Source organism: Carcharhinus amblyrhynchos, chromosome 8 (genome assembly GCF_965287045.1).
Source record: "Carcharhinus amblyrhynchos chromosome 8, sCarAmb.v2.hapA, whole genome shotgun sequence".
NCBI classification, from domain to species: Eukaryota; Metazoa; Chordata; class Chondrichthyes; order Carcharhiniformes; family Carcharhinidae; genus Carcharhinus; species Carcharhinus amblyrhynchos.
Genome location: NC_137331.1, coordinates 12,072,783 through 12,090,390, shown reverse-complemented (window position 1 = coordinate 12,090,390; position 17,608 = coordinate 12,072,783). Strand labels below are relative to the sequence as shown.

The window sequence follows — 17,608 nt, the reverse complement described above, 5'->3', positions numbered from 1 at the left end:
TGGTGTTGGCAAAGGCCCAGATGGCTGAATGAGAGAAAGGGTGAGGGATGTGCGACGGAGTGCAGTGGGAAACTGGGAATGGTTCACTTACCTTAACTGAGCGAAGGAGGTCATTCATCCTCTGATATTGCTGCTCCGTCTTCTTCTGGAGAGCCCGTACACTGACCAGGGCTGCCACTGCGTCCCAGGCGGGGTTGGGGGGGTAATGACCTTGCTGGAAGGCCATCCCCTGGAGTGGGGGGTAGGGAGTACATTGCTTCTGCTCCACTCCATCCAGCATCCTGGTGTCCTCCAAGAAGCCTCAGTGCTGCCTTCTTGGCTGCCGTCCCCTGCAGTCATTGTGGACTGAAAACATGTAGGCGCTATCAGCAGGAAACACTCCCTTTTTCATGTTCGAACCAACACTCTGCGTTTTTTGGTACGATTTCACCTACTATTTATTCTTTCATGAGACGTGGATGTTACTGGCAAAGGCAGCATTTGTGACCCACCCCTAATTGATATTGAACTAACCACACCATTTCAGAGGGCAATTAAGAAGCAGCCACATTGTGGTGGGTCTGGAGTCACATGTAGGCCAGACCAAGCTCAGAGTATTAGCGAACCAGGTAGATTTTACAGCAATCAATAGGTTTGTGGTCGCCATAACTGAGACTAGCTTTAAATTCCAGATTTTATTCATTGAGTTTAAATTCCACCAGCTACCACGGTGGCATTTAAGCCTCTGTCCCTGAGCCTGGGCTCTGGATTACCAGTCACGTGACCATTACAGCGCCAGCTCCCCCTCAAGGATATCCCAAGGATAAAGACATCCTTGGGATATCATTTTTCGGGTTTGCTTAGGTGCCAGGGAACTAAGGAATTCCAGATTTTACACCCTTGTGCCCACAAAGGTGTTACGCTGAGTCCAGCAACAAGAGGAAGCTTCTGGAAATAACAATTTGGGAGAAAATTAACCACTTGGACAAATGTGAGTTAATCAAGCAAAAGGCAGCACAGATTTGTTTACTTGGTGTTTTTCGATGAGGTAACAGTGAAGATTGATGAAGACGGTGCTGCTTATGTCCGTGATGCTTATGATGTGGTGTAGATAGATTTCCTAAAGCGTTTGATAAAATACCGCAACAACAGACCTGTGAGCAAAGTTAGAACTCGTGGAATAAAAATGGATAGTAGCACATGGATATAAAATGGGCTGAGTGATAAGAAAGAGAAATTGTTGGTTAATGGATAGTCTAGGGAAAGGCAAAGAGTTGGCAAATACCGTTGCAGCTGTATAAAACCTTGGTTAGGCCATATTGGGGTGTTACATGCAGTTCTGGTCACCACATTATCAGAAGGATGTGAAAGCTTTAGAGTGCAATGGCATGGTCTCAAGTGTGTTGGCTATGAGGAGAGGTTGAATAAACTAGGATTGTTTTCACTGGAAACACAGAGAATCACAGAAACCCTACAGTGCAGAAAGAGGCCATTTGGTCCATCAACTCTGCACTGGCCACAGTCCCACCCAGGCCCTACCCGCATATCCCTACATACTAACCTGCTAACCCCTCTAACCTACGCATCTCAGGACACTAAGGGGCAATTTTAGCATGGCCAATCAACCTAACCCGCACATCGTTGGACTGTGGGAGGAAACCGGAGCACCCGGAGGAAACCCACGCAGACACGAGGAGAATGTGCAAACTCCACACAGACAGTGATCCAAACCAGAAATCGAACTCAGATGCTTAGGGGAGACCTAATCGAGGTTTACAAAATTATGAGAGGCATGGACAGGGTGGATAGTCAAAGGTTTTTTTCATAGGGTGGAAGTGTCGATTACAAGGGGACCCAGGTTCAAGGTGAGAGGGAGATGTACGGGGAAAGCTTTTCATGCTGAGAATGGTGGATCATCATGATTAGCATGGGCTTGGAGGGCTGAAGAGCCTGTTCCTGTGCTTACTTTTCTTTCCTCCTCAGGATTCAGTGTTAGGAACCTTGGTCCTACTGATACACATACTGATAACTTAGACCCTGGCGTTCAGGGCACAAGTTCAAAATTTACAAATGGTACAAAACTTGGAAGTGTTGTGAACTGGGAGAAGGATAGTGTAGAACTCAAAAAGACCTAAAAAGGTTTGGTGGAATGGGAGATTAAATTTAATGCAGAAAATCATGAAATGTGTCATTATATTAGGAAGGGCAAAGAGAGACAATATAAAATTCTACTGCAATTGTAAAAAGCATGCAGGAGCAGAGATACCCGGATGTATAGATGTGCAAGTTATTGAAAGTGGCAGGACAGGTTAAGAGCATGGTTAATAAAAGTGTACAGTATCTGAGGCTTATTGATAGGGGCATAGAGTACAGGAGCTAAGGAGGTTATGTTAAACTTGTATAGGGTTGGGGCAGCAAGGTGGCACAATGGTTAGCACTGCTCCCTCACAGCGCCAGGAACTCTGTGTGGAGTTTGCACATTCTCCTTGTGTCTGCGTGGGTTTCCTCCAGGTGCTCCGGTTTCTTCCCACAGTCCAAAAATGCGTGGGTTAGGTTGATTGGCCAGGTTAAATTGACCGTAATGTCAGGGGGATGAGCAGGTTAAATGAAGTTTACGGGAATAAGTTTTCAGAATTCTCACATTCACAATTTTATGGTTAGATGCCCATGTAAATGTCCTCAAAATGTCAATAAAAAGGAGAAGTGGCTGTTTATGGAATTAAGAAATGGGATTTGTAGGTTTCTTTTAAAAGCTGCAGTGACTTTTCATTTACCTTGCTGTCAGTAACCCACAGATCTTTGGGGATAAGAGATTGCCTCTAATTTGGCTTCCTGAACAGTGCAACAAGCTCCACAAAGGACCTGTGGGATCTGAACAGGACAAACAATACTGGTCTTCTTCAACCAGATTAAACAATCCTCACTAAGGCACATTAAATCCATGATGTGGAGATGCCGGCGTTGGACTGGGGTAAACAGTAAGAAGTCTCACAACACCAGGGTAAAGTCCAACAGGGGTTCATTTGGTAGCAAAAGCCACAAGCTTTCTGAGCGCTGTTCCTTCATCAGGTGATGGGATTTCAGCTCACAAACAGGGCATATAAAGACACAAACTCAATTTACAAAATAATGGTTGGAATGCAAGTCTTTACAGGTAATCAAGTCTTAAAGGTACAGACAATGTGAGTGGAGAGAGGCTTAAGCACAGGTTAAAGAGATGTGTATTGTCTCCAGCCAAGCTAGTTAGTGAGATTTTGCAAGCCCAGACAAGTCGTGGGGGTCATAGATAGTGTGACATGAACCCAAGATCCCGGTTGAGGCCATCCTCATGTGTGTGGAACTTGGCTATCAGTCTCTGCTTAGCGACTCTGTGCTGTGTGTTGTGAAGGCCACCTTGGAGACCACTTACCCTAAGATCAGAGGCCGAATGCTCATGACAAATTACCCAACTATCAGGAGAACAGTGACCATGATAACACACAACCCTGCCACAGCAACCTTTGCAAGACGTGCTGGATCATCGACACAGATGCCATCATCTCATGTGAGAACACCATCCACCAGGTACACGGTACATACACTTGCAACTCAGTCAATGTTATCTACCTGATACGCTGCAGGAAAGGATGTCCCGAGGCATGGTACGTTGGCGAGACCATGCAGACGTTATGACAACGGATGAATAAACACTACTCGACAACCACCAGGCAAGAGTGTTCTCTTCGGCTGGAGAACACTTCAGCGATCATGGGCATTCAGCCTCTGATCTTCGGGTAAGCATTCTCCAAGGCCGCCTTCAAGACACACAACAGCGCAGAGTCACTGAGCAGAGACTGATAGCCAAGTTCTGCACACATGAGGACAGCCTCAACCAGGATCTTGGGTTCATGTTGCATTATCTGTAACCCCCACGACTTGCCTGGGTTTGCAAAATCTCACTAACTGTCCGGGCTGGAGACAATACACATCTCTTTAATCTCTGCTTAACCCTCTCTCCACTCACATTGTCTCTAGTTTTAAGACTTGATTACCTGTAAAGACTCACATTCCAACCATTATTTTGTAAATGGAGTTTGTGTCTTTATATGTTCTGTTTGTGAACTGAAATCTCACTCACCTGAGATTTTAAGTGCAGTGCTCTGAAAGCTGGTGGCTTTTGCTACCAAATAAACCTGTGGGACTTTAACCTGGTGTTGTCATACATCAAATCCAATAAGGAATGGATTGAAATTATGCACAGAAAATAAAATAAAGATTAAGAAATAACAAAAGGATTAAAGGAGAGAGAGATAAAAGAGGTGGATAGAAAGGGTAAAAAAAAGTTTTAAAAAATTTCCTACACTTTTTTTTATCTGAAGGAACAAGATTCCATGCCTGTAAAAATAAATTTTCAGAGTTTTGTTCAGTAGTAATGATCACTTATCACACCACTAAAATATCACTTACTCTCAAATGGGCCAGTCCAAATGTTTTCAGTTCTGTTTAGTATTGAACTAGTGGGCAAGAATAACAGGTTCTTGACATTTTGTCATTTCAATGTTGGGTCTATTGATAGAGAGTGCGGCAGCGCACCTTGTGTAACAACACGGTACCTCTGACAGTAATGTTCAGATTTATGCATTAAATTGAGCACATGCATACTTCCAAAAGTTGCTGCCAAACTTCTCCCATTCATATTGCAAATACAGGACCAAAAAAAAAAATCAGGTAAAGGCATTCTCTTTATGGAGCAAACTCAGGAAACAAGCACAAAAATTCTACTACCCTGTTCAACTAAAGAATGAAGGTAAATTGATGAATGACTTCCACCATATTCGGTGAAGGCAGCTGACAAATGGGCAATTTTCCGTGACCGGTTGTAGTACATTGGAAAGACCTTAGAATCACCCATCAGTCAATAGACATGTGTATACCAGAGTAATGTGAAATTAAGCTGTCAGTGCACTGCAATTATTAACTATACAGAAATATCAAGATGTTCTTTTGATGTATCCCATTGGTTACAATTAAAATTCTAAGTGCTGACACAGAAAACAAGTGTGTCAGCAGTAAAGGTGCTTTTCATTGGTGATAATGCAGTAGGTGCAGGTAGGCTGGAGAAGAGCTTCCTGGACAAACAGGGAAGCTCTGCATCATGGCCGTAGCTTTTCTGCTCAACTATATTTTTACCAGCGTAAGACTTTACAGAATCACAGAATTGTTAAAATGGAGAAGGAGTCTGCTCTGCACCTGCTCTTTAAATGAACAGTTCCCCTTGTTCCATTCTCCTGCCTTCTTCCTATAACTGCACATTCTTCCTTTTCAGATTACAGCCAAATTCCCTTTCTGAATGTTTCAATTGAACCTGTCTTCATTACATTCTCAGAAAGAGCATTCCAGACCTTAACACTCACTGTGTGAAAAAGTTTTTTTTCTCATTTTACTTTTGCTTTTTTTTCCCCAATTACTTTAAATTTGTGCTCTCTCATTCTTGATCTTTCACAAATGGGAACAATTTCTCCTATCTACTCTGTCCAAACTCCGCACGACTTTGATTATCTCTATCAAATCTCTCAGCATTCTTTCCTCATCTTCAACTTTCCCAATTTACCGTTATAACTGAACTCCTCATCACTGGTACCATTTTCACGAGTCTTTTTTGTACTTTTTCCAATGATTTCACCTTCTAAAATGCAGTGCCCAGAACAGGATGCAGTACTACAGCCAAGCTTGAACTCGTATCGTATACTTGTTCAACATAAGCTGCTTGTTCTTGTACTCTATGTAATTATTAAGAAAGCCAAGGATCCTGTATGCTTTATTAGCCATCCTCTCAGCCTGTCCTGTCACTTTCAATGACTTTTGCACATACTCACAAGTTCCTCTACCTACACCCACTTTTAAATTGTACCCTTTCATTTTACATTGTCTCTCCATGTTCTTCCTACCAAAATGAATCAGTTCAAGTTTCTTTGCATTAAACTTCATGTGCCAGTTGTTCACCCACTCCATAACTAGTGTATTTTGTTTTGAAGTTCTACACTATCATTCTTGTTGTAGGGTGTTGGATACTGTTCAGTAGGTCTCAATGAAGTCTTCATAAGCTTAAGTAAGTGAAATGTATGTATTTATTAACAACAAGAATTATATTTATGTGCATACACAGATAGGTGCTGATGTGGAAAACACGTGATTCAGCATTAAGGGAGCATTGGTGACAATGCAGTAGGTACAAGTTGGCTAGAAAACAGCCTCTTGGGCAAACAGGGAGGCTTTGCATCATAGCCACAGCTTTTCTACTCAACTATTTCTTTATAGTTGAGTAGAATCACGGAATTGCAGAATTGCTACAATGGAGAAGGAGTCTCTGTCTATATATATGTATTTATAATATATATATGGAGAGAGAGAGAGACTGTACATACTCTCTCTCTCTATATATACATATACATAAGTAAAGAGTTAAAGCTAAGAGTTGGCTTCATGCTTGCTTATACACACGGCTCTGTCCAACAATAGACTGACCCCTGGGTCATGTGTTCTCTTACATCTGTGTGGATGATATTGTATTCATTCCCACGTTAATCCTATATGTGCTAAATCCTTATAAAGTGAAGTATCGTATAGGTAATGCTTCCAAGTTTCATATCATCCACAAATTTTGAAATTGTGCCTGTACAACAAAGTCTAGGTCATTAACATACATCAGGAAGATAAAGGGTCCCAACCCTTATTCTCCAGCTTTGAAATGGTACATTGGTTAAATATGCAATATGGAGTGGGTCTGGGTCCATATGGACGAGGAACATCACAGCTCAGAGATAGGACTCTGAGTGGTACCGATCCAGTTAAACAGAGCAGGCTGTCTTCCCCAACTTCTCAGCAGCCAGGGTCACTGCCTATGTGTAAAATTTCAACCCATGTCAAGGTTCCAATCATAGTAAATTGTTTGATACAACCACAAACTTTGCAACAAGGGACGGAGTTTCCAAACATTTATTTTTGAACATAGGACATAGAACACTACAGCACAAACAGGCCCTTCGGCCCACAAGTTGCGCTGATCACATGTATGCCTACCAAGCCCTAAAACTATCTGTAACTCCCAATCTCATTAGATCCCATATACTCATCCAGAAGTCTTTTAAAAGACCCCAGCGAGTTCGCCTCTATACCACCGACGGCAGCCGATTCTACTCACTTACCACCCTCTGAGTGAAAAACTTACTCCTAACATCTCCTCTGTACTTGCTTCCCAGCACCTTAAATCTGTGTCCTCTCGCAGTGACCATTTCAAGCCGGGGAAATAGCCTCTGAGAATCCACCCTATCTATTCCTGTCAACATTTTATAAACCTCTATCAGGTCGCCTCTCAACCTTCGTCTCTCCAGGGAAAAGAGACCTAGCTCCCTCAACCTATCTTCATAAGGCATGTCTCCCAATCCAGGCAACATCCTTGTAAATCTCCTCTGCACCCTCTCAATAGCTTCCACATCCTTCCTGTAGTGAGGCGACCAGAACTGCGCACAGTACTCCAAGTGGGGTCTGACAAGGGTCTTATAAAGTTGCAGCATTACCTCCTGACCCCTAAACTCAATCCCTCGTTTAATGAAGGCCAGTACACCATACGCCTTCTTGACCACATCCTCCACCTGTGAGACCGATTTAAGAGTCCTATGGACCCGGACCCCAAGATCCTTCTGCTCTTCAACACAGCTAAGACTCCTACCCTTGAGATCTAGAGGAGATAAGGTGAGCTGCAGGGTTTGCTAGGTGGAAGTCAAAGTGAAGTGTATTCAGGGTCAGCATCTCTTTCAATCGCCTGTTTTTAGTGGGTATTCCAACATCAGGATCTCTGGCTATACTCTGGGGAGACACCTTCATTTACTTAAGTTACATAGCTTTTAATAGTGTGCATCTCTGTTCTGTATATGCTATGTACTGTTGAGCTTCATTTTGTGTGCATGTTTTGAAGGAAGTGTGTTTTGAAGTATGTTAGTGAATGTAGAATGGAATCGAGGTCATTGTGTATAGATGCACAAATTATTGCCTTTGAACTATACCACCAACTTTATTTTTGAAACTTTAAAATAGATATTACTTAAACTTTGTAGAAGGCAAAATCTGTTGATACTGATAAAGAATTTGTATTTATATAGCACCTTTCACTGCATTGGACATTGCAAAGTACTTTCAAGCCAAAGAAACATTTTTTGAACTGTGACTGCTGTTGAAATGTAGCAGCCAGTTTGCGCACAGCAAGAATCCAGATCAATGACAAGAGAATGTTTTAGTGCATGATAAACATTGCTCAGGACTTTGGGGAGAGGTGATCCTATTCTCCTTTGAGTACAATCATGAGATCCTTTACATTGACCCGATGGGGCATCAGTTTACCGTCTCACCCAAAAGATGGTAAACCTCCGACAGTGCAGTACTCCCCCAATACTACACTGGGAGTGTCAACCTGGATTATGTAGTCAAACCTCTGGAGTGGGACTTGAACCTACAACCTTCTGACTCAGCGATGACCCGTGGCTGACATGAGGATTCTGCAGATCTTGGACGATCATTTCCTTCATGCACACACTCAGAATCACAGAATGGTGATGGCACAGGAGAAGGCCCTTCAGGCTGTTGACCCAGCTCTTTTACACTTTATCCACCAAACCATTCCTTATGTAGCTGGCATAATATAACCATGAAAGACAAATATTTACGTATCCATTCTTTACAGGTAGATAAGCACTGAAACCAGCCACAGAGTGGTGAAATCCCAAACTTTCATGACACAGAATTAATCCTATATCAACATTAATAAAGTGTCTAAGGAATATATGGGAATCCAGAGATTCCTGGTAGCTGCGATTTTCCATGGTATGGGATAAGCGAGTGAATCAGGAGTGCAGATGCTTATGGTTCAAAGTTGTTGGCACCATTTCAGAAGTGGGCATTTCGAACCCCTTGCAATTTTTGTGGAGTTGAGTCAGTTCTGGAAGGTGATCTGATTCAAACCAACACAAAGGTGTTATGAGACATGGGTAAACCATGATTTGGAAATGGGAACTCTCGGGGAGGCAAGTATAAAAGCAGCTGCCAAATTCCCATGTTGTAATGAAATGCTGTATCACAAGTTATATATATATTTAATAAAATGAGGAATTTATTTTGAAATGGTATGTAACCATTAAATAATGTAGTTGTCAAGGTATCTGCCAAGCTATTAAGGGGATGGACAGCATTGAGAAAGTGGAAAAATCTTCACATGTATTATGGTATATTGGATAAAGTGTTATACTGCACTTTGCAATTACTAAATCCAGATCTGATGGTGCAAAATGTACATAAGATCATAAGATCATAAGAAATAGGAGCAGGAGTAGGCCATCTAGCCCTTCGAGCCTGCCCCGCCATTCAATAAGATCATGGCTGATCTGTTGTGGCTCAGTTCCACTTTCCCACCCTCTCCCCATAACCCTTAATCCCCTCTCTTATCAAGAACCCATCAACCCGCTTCTTAAAAATATTTAGCGAGGCAGCCTCCACCACTTCAACGGGCAGAGAATTCCAGAGATTCACCACCCTTTGAGTGAAGAAGTTCCTCCTCAACTCCGTTCTAAACCGCCTCCCCTTTATCTTGAGGCTGTGCCCCCTAGTCCTACTGTCTTTTTTGAGCGGGAAGAGTCTCTCCACCTCTATCCTATCCATCCCATTCATCATCTTATACGTCTCAATGAGATCTCCCCTCATTCTTCTAAACTCCAACGAGTACAAGCCTAGTTTATTCAGCCTCTCCTCATAGCTCAATCCCCTCAACTCCAGTATCAGCCTAGTAAACCTCCTCTGCACTCCCTCCAGGGCCAAAATATCCTTGCGCAGGTGCGGCGCCCAAAACTGCACACAGTACTCCAGCTGTGGCCTCACCAATGCCCTATACAGCTGCAGCAAGACCTCCCTACTTTTATATTCAATCCCCCTCGCTATGAAGGCCAGCATCCCATTCGCCTTCCTGACCACCTGCTGCACCTGCAAGCTGGGTTTTTGCGACTCATGCACAAGGACCCCGAGGTCCCTCTGCACCGTCGCCTGCTGCAGTTTTTCGCCACGTAAGTAATAGTCCTTCCTACCAAAGTGGACCACCTCACACTTGCCAACATTAAATTCCATTTGCCATTTCCTGGCCCATTCGCCCAGCCTATCTAGATCCTTCTGCAGACTCTCCACACCCTCCGCACAATTTGCCTTTCCCCCAATCTTGGTGTCATCAGCATGGCTTTGTCTTTTTTTTTCCACTCAAAGTTCAGCTCAGCCATTTTTGTAGCTGTCTCAAAGCTTTGACGAGTTGTTGTGCTAACTAATTTTAAGGAACAGCTCCCAGGGGTTTGTTGACACAGTTGTTCTCTGGAGTCTCATTATAAAGGCTTGTCTGAGTTCTGAATCCACAAATGGATTCAGCTCAGTGGAGGTTATTGATAGAGTGACAAGGGGAATGCGAGATCGTTTATTTTGGCAGATTAATGAGCTATTAAGAGAATATTGCCTTGCGAAAGATGCGCAAGTTTCAAGAATGAATAAAACTAAAACATGGACAAATTTGGAGATGAGATGGAAACAGGTCGCTGATGAACTCTTTTAAACTAAAAATGTGCTTGTTACCTCTATTTTGCCTTTCCCTATATTTTGTGTTTGATTTTTATATTTGTCTATCTGTTCCCTTGCGGTATCCCATATTCATCCCGAACAGTCAATGCTTGGATCCACTCTTGGTTACAAATGATGAATGAGATACACATTCTTATACCCATACTGATATTACATTAAGGCAACCATCCAACTGCGATAACCTTGTGTATACTAAATATGTGCTCTATGGAGACAAAATTAGAACAAGTATCATACCATACATGCTGCATCAATTAGTCAAAGGGGAACATTCCAATTGGTAGCTGACACAAAGATTCAGCAAGATTTACCATCTAATATGTTCACATTACAGAGAGGGTGCTCCAACTTAGCTGACTTTGTTTTAGATTTCTTTTGCTTCAAAGGAGGTAACCACTCTGTCTACATTTGCTGACTGTTAGGAATTAAATGTCACATAATCAAGCATCTGAATTTCAGATTCAGCACTTCCTTCCCATTATTTCAGCAGTCCCACTTTATTTGCATACCTGTGCGGGTGGCTGTTGTACATATCCTTGTGGCGGCTGTAGCACTGGCTGAGATATGGGCTGTCCGGATCCAGTAAATCCTCCTGGGGGAAGCTGTTGGCTTGCTGACGCCATGATGTAGCTAGTTTGCTGGGGTGGCTGAGGCATGATTGGTGACGGGTAGACAGAACCAGAAGGTTGCTCAGGTGCATCTCCTGATGACTGTCGACTTAAGCTCATTTGATTAAACTGGGAGGCCAGGTCTTCTCGCTATGGCACAGACAAAAAAAAAATTACTGATTGCTGAATAATACATCTGAGTGAAACAATGAAATAAAAACTGTGGTGACAAAATGCATTGCGTGCAACACAGGCATTACCACAAAGACACCACAAGACTGAACACACCTTCATTATAAATCATGCTCTGTTTGGCTCCATGTTAAGGTTGGTAACCACAATGAAAGAAGTTCTGAATTTACCAGCTAATGCTCTGAGCCTAAATGTGTCCTGATCTGACATTTATACACAGTCTTTTCCACTAGGGGTTGCTGGATAGCGGTAAGAGGAAGAAACATGACTAATTTGCTCTGCTTTAGTCTAAGGCCAATGGTAATATCCTTATCACTGCTTTGATGTAATTAACTAGCTCAAAGCCTATTCTATAGTATTATGAATTGATGCCCAAACAAACTTAGCATTCAGAATAGAACACTACAGTGCAGAGAGAGGCCCTTCGGCCCATCGAGTCTGCACTGACCACAATCCCAGATCCTGTCAGACCTTGTTTGTGGTTTTACAAGGCTTGTGCCAAATTTACAAAAATAGACTTTGTATGAGTAGTCGACACATTGGAAAAACTCACTAGGGTGGATCTTGACTTTGGTTCATGGTGTAAAACAAATAGTAGTGTTCCGGAGCCCATTTTACATCCCCTTGATCTCTATTTCTGTTAAAGTCAATGGAAGTATAAATTGGCAGAGACGGGACATGTGCTGCTTATTCACTGTTGTCTTTTTTCACATTATGATAGGCAAGGGGATTAAGGGTTATGGGGAGAGGGCGGGAATGTGGAACTGAGCCACGACAGATCAGCCATGATCTTATTGAATGGCGGGGCAGGCTCGAAGGGCTAGATGGCCGACTCCTGCTCCTATTTCTTATGTTCTTATGTTCTTATTATTGTACAAAATGTAATGATACTGTGCCTTTAAAAAGTGTATTTGAGTCATGCGTCTGTGCAGGATTTTTTTTTAAAACAGTCAGTTCTGACACTGGTGCCACTTGGTCTGTAACTGATAGCCTCTGTTGTTACTGTAGCAGTGTAAGTGATCCTAATTGCTGGAATATTTGTTTTAATCTGAACTAATGCTGTTTTGTTATTTTAGCATTTTCCTGTGGTTTTTCAGACCAGGGTTTGATTAGGTTGATAGACAGATACGGCCATGTGACAGGGCAGGTTCGGCTCACAGAGGGAAACCCAGTTCAGCTACTATAGAGAGAAGAAATAGCTCCGGGTCTCTCTGGAAACTGGGATCTGCAGAAAACAGGTCACTTTCTCTGATGTTCTGCTGTTTGAAGTTAACTCTTTCTCTGGAAACTGCTTATGGGAATCAGAGGACATGTATCTCCCTGCATCTGTCCAGAAGGGTTAAAAGGCTGGAAAACCTAGCATCCACGTGAGCAAATCTGTTTTTGATGCTAATCTGTTCTGAAGTAGGATTCATGTCTCTGGAGATATTGCTTAAATTGGAACAATGGAGATGAATACCTGTTGAGTTATATTTTGTCATGTTTAAGCATTCTAATTGGGAGAAGTTATGCTGCTTATTTTTGTTATATTCTAACTATGTTCTTAAAGCTTGTTTTAATAAAAACTTCCTAGTAGATCAATCAAATCATACCTGGAGTGAAATATCTTTTGCTAATCGTAAGGGCAAAATCAAAAAAAAGTTAATGTCTAGGCTAACTTCACAATATATCTTGGAGTTTCTCATCTGGTCCCTAACAAAAGTCAAAATCTATGCCTTAGGGTTATGTGGGACACTTGCCTAATCTTTAAACTTGATGTCCATTCCATTTCATTAGCAAAGCTTTCTGTTGATAGACATAAAAGGAAAAGGATCAGGGTGTTTTAGCCTGACTCAGTTGCTTACCAATTTCTAGCATCACAGAAGCATAAAGTGCAGCAACTCAGTGAAAGTAACTACTGATTGTGAAAATCTTTACTGACATGCCCGGTTCAATTCCAGCCTCGGGTGATTGTGTTGAGTTTGCACATTTCCCCCATGTCTGGGCAGGTTTCCTCCGGGTGCTCCGGTTTCCTCCCACACTCCGAAGATGTGCGGATTTGGTTGAATGGCCAAGCTCAATTGCTTCTTAGCGTCGGGGGATTAGCAGGTTAAATATATGGGGTTATGGGGATAGGTGGGTGCAGGCTCAGTGGGCCGAATGGCCTCATTCTGCACAGTAGGTATCCTACGATTCAATGAAACGTAATTTTTCTGCTTCAATCTCAACAAGGAGTCAAACATGTTTCTCACACACACACACACACGACAAAGATTTCAGCAAGTAATACAGATTTACCCTCAGCCATGAACTGCCAACTACAGTTAATGCAGTGAACAATCATCACTGAAAGTGAAGCAAAGCACACAAAAACATACTGCAGTTACATTTATACACATGGTCGCAAATGTTTGAATTACTGTGTAAGAAGGGGTAAAATGAAACTGATTAAGTACCACAGGAAACTGCTGCGTTGGTGAAACTGGCAGGAGGTGCTGGGGAGGGTAAGAAACTGTTGGATACTGGACAGACTGGGAGGAAGGCTGCAGAGGCTGCACAGTCTGAGAAGGAAATGAATCACTAAAGTCAGATATAGAAGATACAATTCAGAGATACACCAAGAACAGAAAATCAAAGGAAACAAAAAGAAAAATTACAAATACCAGTGTTAAAATATTAAGAAGTGAGAGCCTTTTTTGTATCGGTTAGCACACATTATTATACATGCCACATATTTCAACAAGGTCATCGCACAATCTGGTCATTATTTAACAGCACAGCAAAATTGCAGCTTGATTGAGGACGAGAAAGCGTGGAAGAAGTTAAAGAAAAAGATAGAAGTCACGTTCAAAAGATTTAATTTTGTTTGAATTTGATTCCTATCGGCTAGTGGAGTAAGACCGCCTGGGAAACGCTGGCACAAAACCGCCCTACCTGGCGCTGCCTCATCCACAAAGGCTGCCAAGCTCACGAAGCAAGGCGTACTGCTAAAGCGCCACTTAAGCCCGAGCTGCGCAAGTCCAGAGCCACCAGCGCAACAACTACAGTGTCTGCCCAATGTGTGCCAGGACGTTCCGTGCCCGAATTGGCCTGAATCAGTCATCTTCGGACACACTGCAACCAGCCTCAAAATGACTAATGGTGTCGAGGTCCTCATCGATGACGACGGACGAACAACAACAAACAAAATAGACACTGAACCATCACCAACATCGAAACAAATGTGGCGTGCGTAAGAGATTCCCAGTAGAAATTCGCCTGCGGTGATGGCACAGAACAGATTGTGGCAGATCTACCACTTACGAATGGTGCCCGGTATTCAGCTCTATTGCAGCCAGTGGAATTAGATATGAGGCTTTGTTTATTACAGGGCAGCGGATCTGAAATCGCCCATTCCGCACCGCTGGCTAAGAAGAATTTCTGCCTAGAATCATGGAATTCCCTCAGTGCAGAAGGGAGTCATTTCGCCCACCGACTCTTTGACAGAGTTTTCTACCCCGGTCCCCTCCCCCACCCTATCCTCCGCCAGTTTGCTTGAAAACATGGGCCTTTGTCTCACTCAGGGTGCCTTTTTGTTACAAAAATGTCATCCATACGCACTTACATTTGGTGCAGTGCGTATCAAGTGTCATCTTGGCGAGGGCAGGTGTGTACAGTGTAGGCGAGTTGTGACATCAGTCAATGCAGAAAGTTGATTTGATGCCGTGTTTGACTTTGCTGTCCAATTAAATACACGCAGTGGAACACGGGATCAGCAGCAGGAAGCGTTATTCAAAGATTTGTTACTGATTGCTTTCTACCAGCTCAGTTTGATTTTGTAGAGATACTTGGTGGTTTCCAGAGTTGGTGATGGAGGTGGTGCTGCACATGGAAAAGTCCTTTTCTTTCCTTAGGTTTGGCTCAGACTACTTGCTCCCAAGCATGGGTACTACAGTTACTAATCCCCCTTTCTCTGCACCTCAAAAGCACCAGCTTCTTGTCAAGGTGGAGGGGGAGAAGGTCTCCCAGCAGGAGGCCTTATCCACCTATCTAAGAGATGAAAAGTGTGCCTGTCATCTGCATTTCACAAAGGAGGTGTGTACAGAACTCTGCTGCCTCTTAGAATCACAGAATCCTACAGTGCAGAAGAAGGTTATTCGGTCCATCAAGTCTGAACCGATCACAATCCCACCCAGGCCCTTATCCCCGTAACCTCAAGCATTTACCCTAGTTAGTCCTCTTGACACTAAGGGTCAATTTAGCATGGCCAATCAACCTAACATGTATATCTTTGGACTGTGGGAGGAAACCGGAGCACCCGGAGGAAACCCACGCAGACACAGGGAGAACATGCAAACTCCACACAGACAGTGACCCAAGCTGGGAATCGAACCCGGGTCCCTGGCGCTGTGAGCCAGCAATGCTAACCACTGTGCCACCCATCAGACTTGTAGCCACAGAACAGCACAGGGGGCAGTGTTGTTAAAGGCTTTGAAAACCACGTTGAATTTCTTCACACTGTGATCCTTTCTGGCTGCAGCAAGCGACATCTCCCTGTCAGCTATTCACTGCCAAATCAGAAGGCTTTGCAGGGTTCCCCCTGGGCCAAGGACAGGCCCATGTGTGCCTGTGCAGAGATAGTAAAATGGCATGAAAACCTGGACCACGTGCAGAGCGTCATAGGAGATATATCCAGGGGGACAGGGTGAGAACGTCAAAGGGAAAGGGGGTGTAACAAAAAGAGTCTCAGATATGGGACAAGGAGAGGAAGAGGTCTGAGTTCGGTTACAAAGTAGGGATAGGGCTGCAGTTAGGAGTCTTTAAATGAAGAAGGTTCAGGGGAAGCTCTAAAGATTGAAGGAGGTGGCTGGAAGGTTGGGTAGCTCCATGTTGTGGGCTATTGAGGCAAAAGCACCCCTTTGGTGCCATCGCATTCCGCTCAGAGCTGAAATTGTGTTTGGGAATTAGTGTTTGAGTGTATATGCAAGTATTCCGGGGAATTGAATTTGGAGACAAATTTTAAACCCTGCGAGATTGCAGGGATTGGTGCTGTTGCTATCCGAGTTGGAGCAACTTTGGAAATAATTCTCAGGTTAGATCTTCAAAAGCTAAGACTGGAAAGACAGATTTTCAGCAAGATTGGTTGACTCACAGTACTTACTGATGTTTGGGTAAGTTGTTATGAAATCCAAGGACTCTGTCCAAGTCACATTTGTCATTTATCACACAGTGTGGTTTGTTTGACCACAGTTTGTTCATTCACAAGTACCTCATATTTACTTTGAATGTTAAGAATTTAAGATAGCTGGTATAACTTGTTTTATCTTTCTGACCTTGTATAGTAAAGTTTATTTTTGTTGTTCAAAACTTGTGGAATCTCGTGACTTTAATCACTGGACCAATGTGTTGAATTGCAAACTTTGTCTCTTTACACAAAGCTTCATTGATCCACTAGTGGATCCTTACTAGATCCCAGCTCTGTACAAAGCCACGTGCTGAGTTGGGGAAAGATTCCTCCCATGCTCCTTGACAGTGATATTACGATTTCTCACTGTACTATCAGTGCACTATATATTTCATTATGAGTGTCCCACAACACCAGATTAAAATCATAAGAACATAAGAAATAGGAGCAGGAGTAGGGCGTTTAGCCCTTTGAGTCTGCCCCGCCATTCAATAAGATCATGGCTGAGTTCCACTTTCCTGCTTTCTCCCCATAGCCCTTAATTCCCTTGTCTATCAGAAATCTATCCACCCGTGACTTAAATATATTCAACGAGGTAGCCCCCACCACTTCAATGGGCAGAGAATTCCAGAGATTCGCCACCCTTTGAGTGAAGAAGTTCCTCCTCAACTCCGTTCTAAATTGCCTCCCCCTTATTTTGAGGCTGTGCCCTCTAGTTCTGTTTCCCTTTCTAAGTGGTAAGAATCTCTCTACCTCTACCCTATCTAGCCCCTTCATTATCTTGTTAGTCTCTATAAGATTCCCCCCTCAGCCTTCTAAACTCTAACAAGTACAGGCCCAGTCTATTCAATCTCTCCTCATAAGCTAACCCCCTCATCTCTGGTATCAGCCTGGTGAACCTTCTCCAACAGGCTCATTTGGTAGCATGAGTTTTTGGGGGTGTTGCTCCTTCATCAGGTGAGTGGGATAAAGGAACAGCATTCCAAAAGCTTATGCCACCAAATAAACCTATTGAACTTTATCTGGTGTTTTGAGACTTCTTACT

General features: G+C 43.1%; 1 protein-coding gene across 8 annotated transcripts in view; it reads right to left on the bottom strand.

Annotated features, from left to right (window-relative positions):
* The window catches only part of LOC145346443 (cAMP-regulated phosphoprotein 21-like), a 374,167-nt gene that overhangs the window by 57,687 nt on the left and 298,872 nt on the right, over positions 1 to 17,608 (bottom strand). For all 8 annotated transcript variants that reach the window (XM_080193684.1, XM_080193683.1, XM_080193682.1 and 5 more), the window contains 2 exons: positions 13,856 to 13,960; positions 11,130 to 11,378 (listed from right to left, as the gene is read on the bottom strand). In XM_080193684.1, coding sequence (XP_080049810.1) covers positions 11,130 to 11,378; positions 13,856 to 13,960 — 354 coding nt within the window. The remainder of the gene's footprint in view (positions 1 to 11,129; positions 11,379 to 13,855; positions 13,961 to 17,608) is intronic.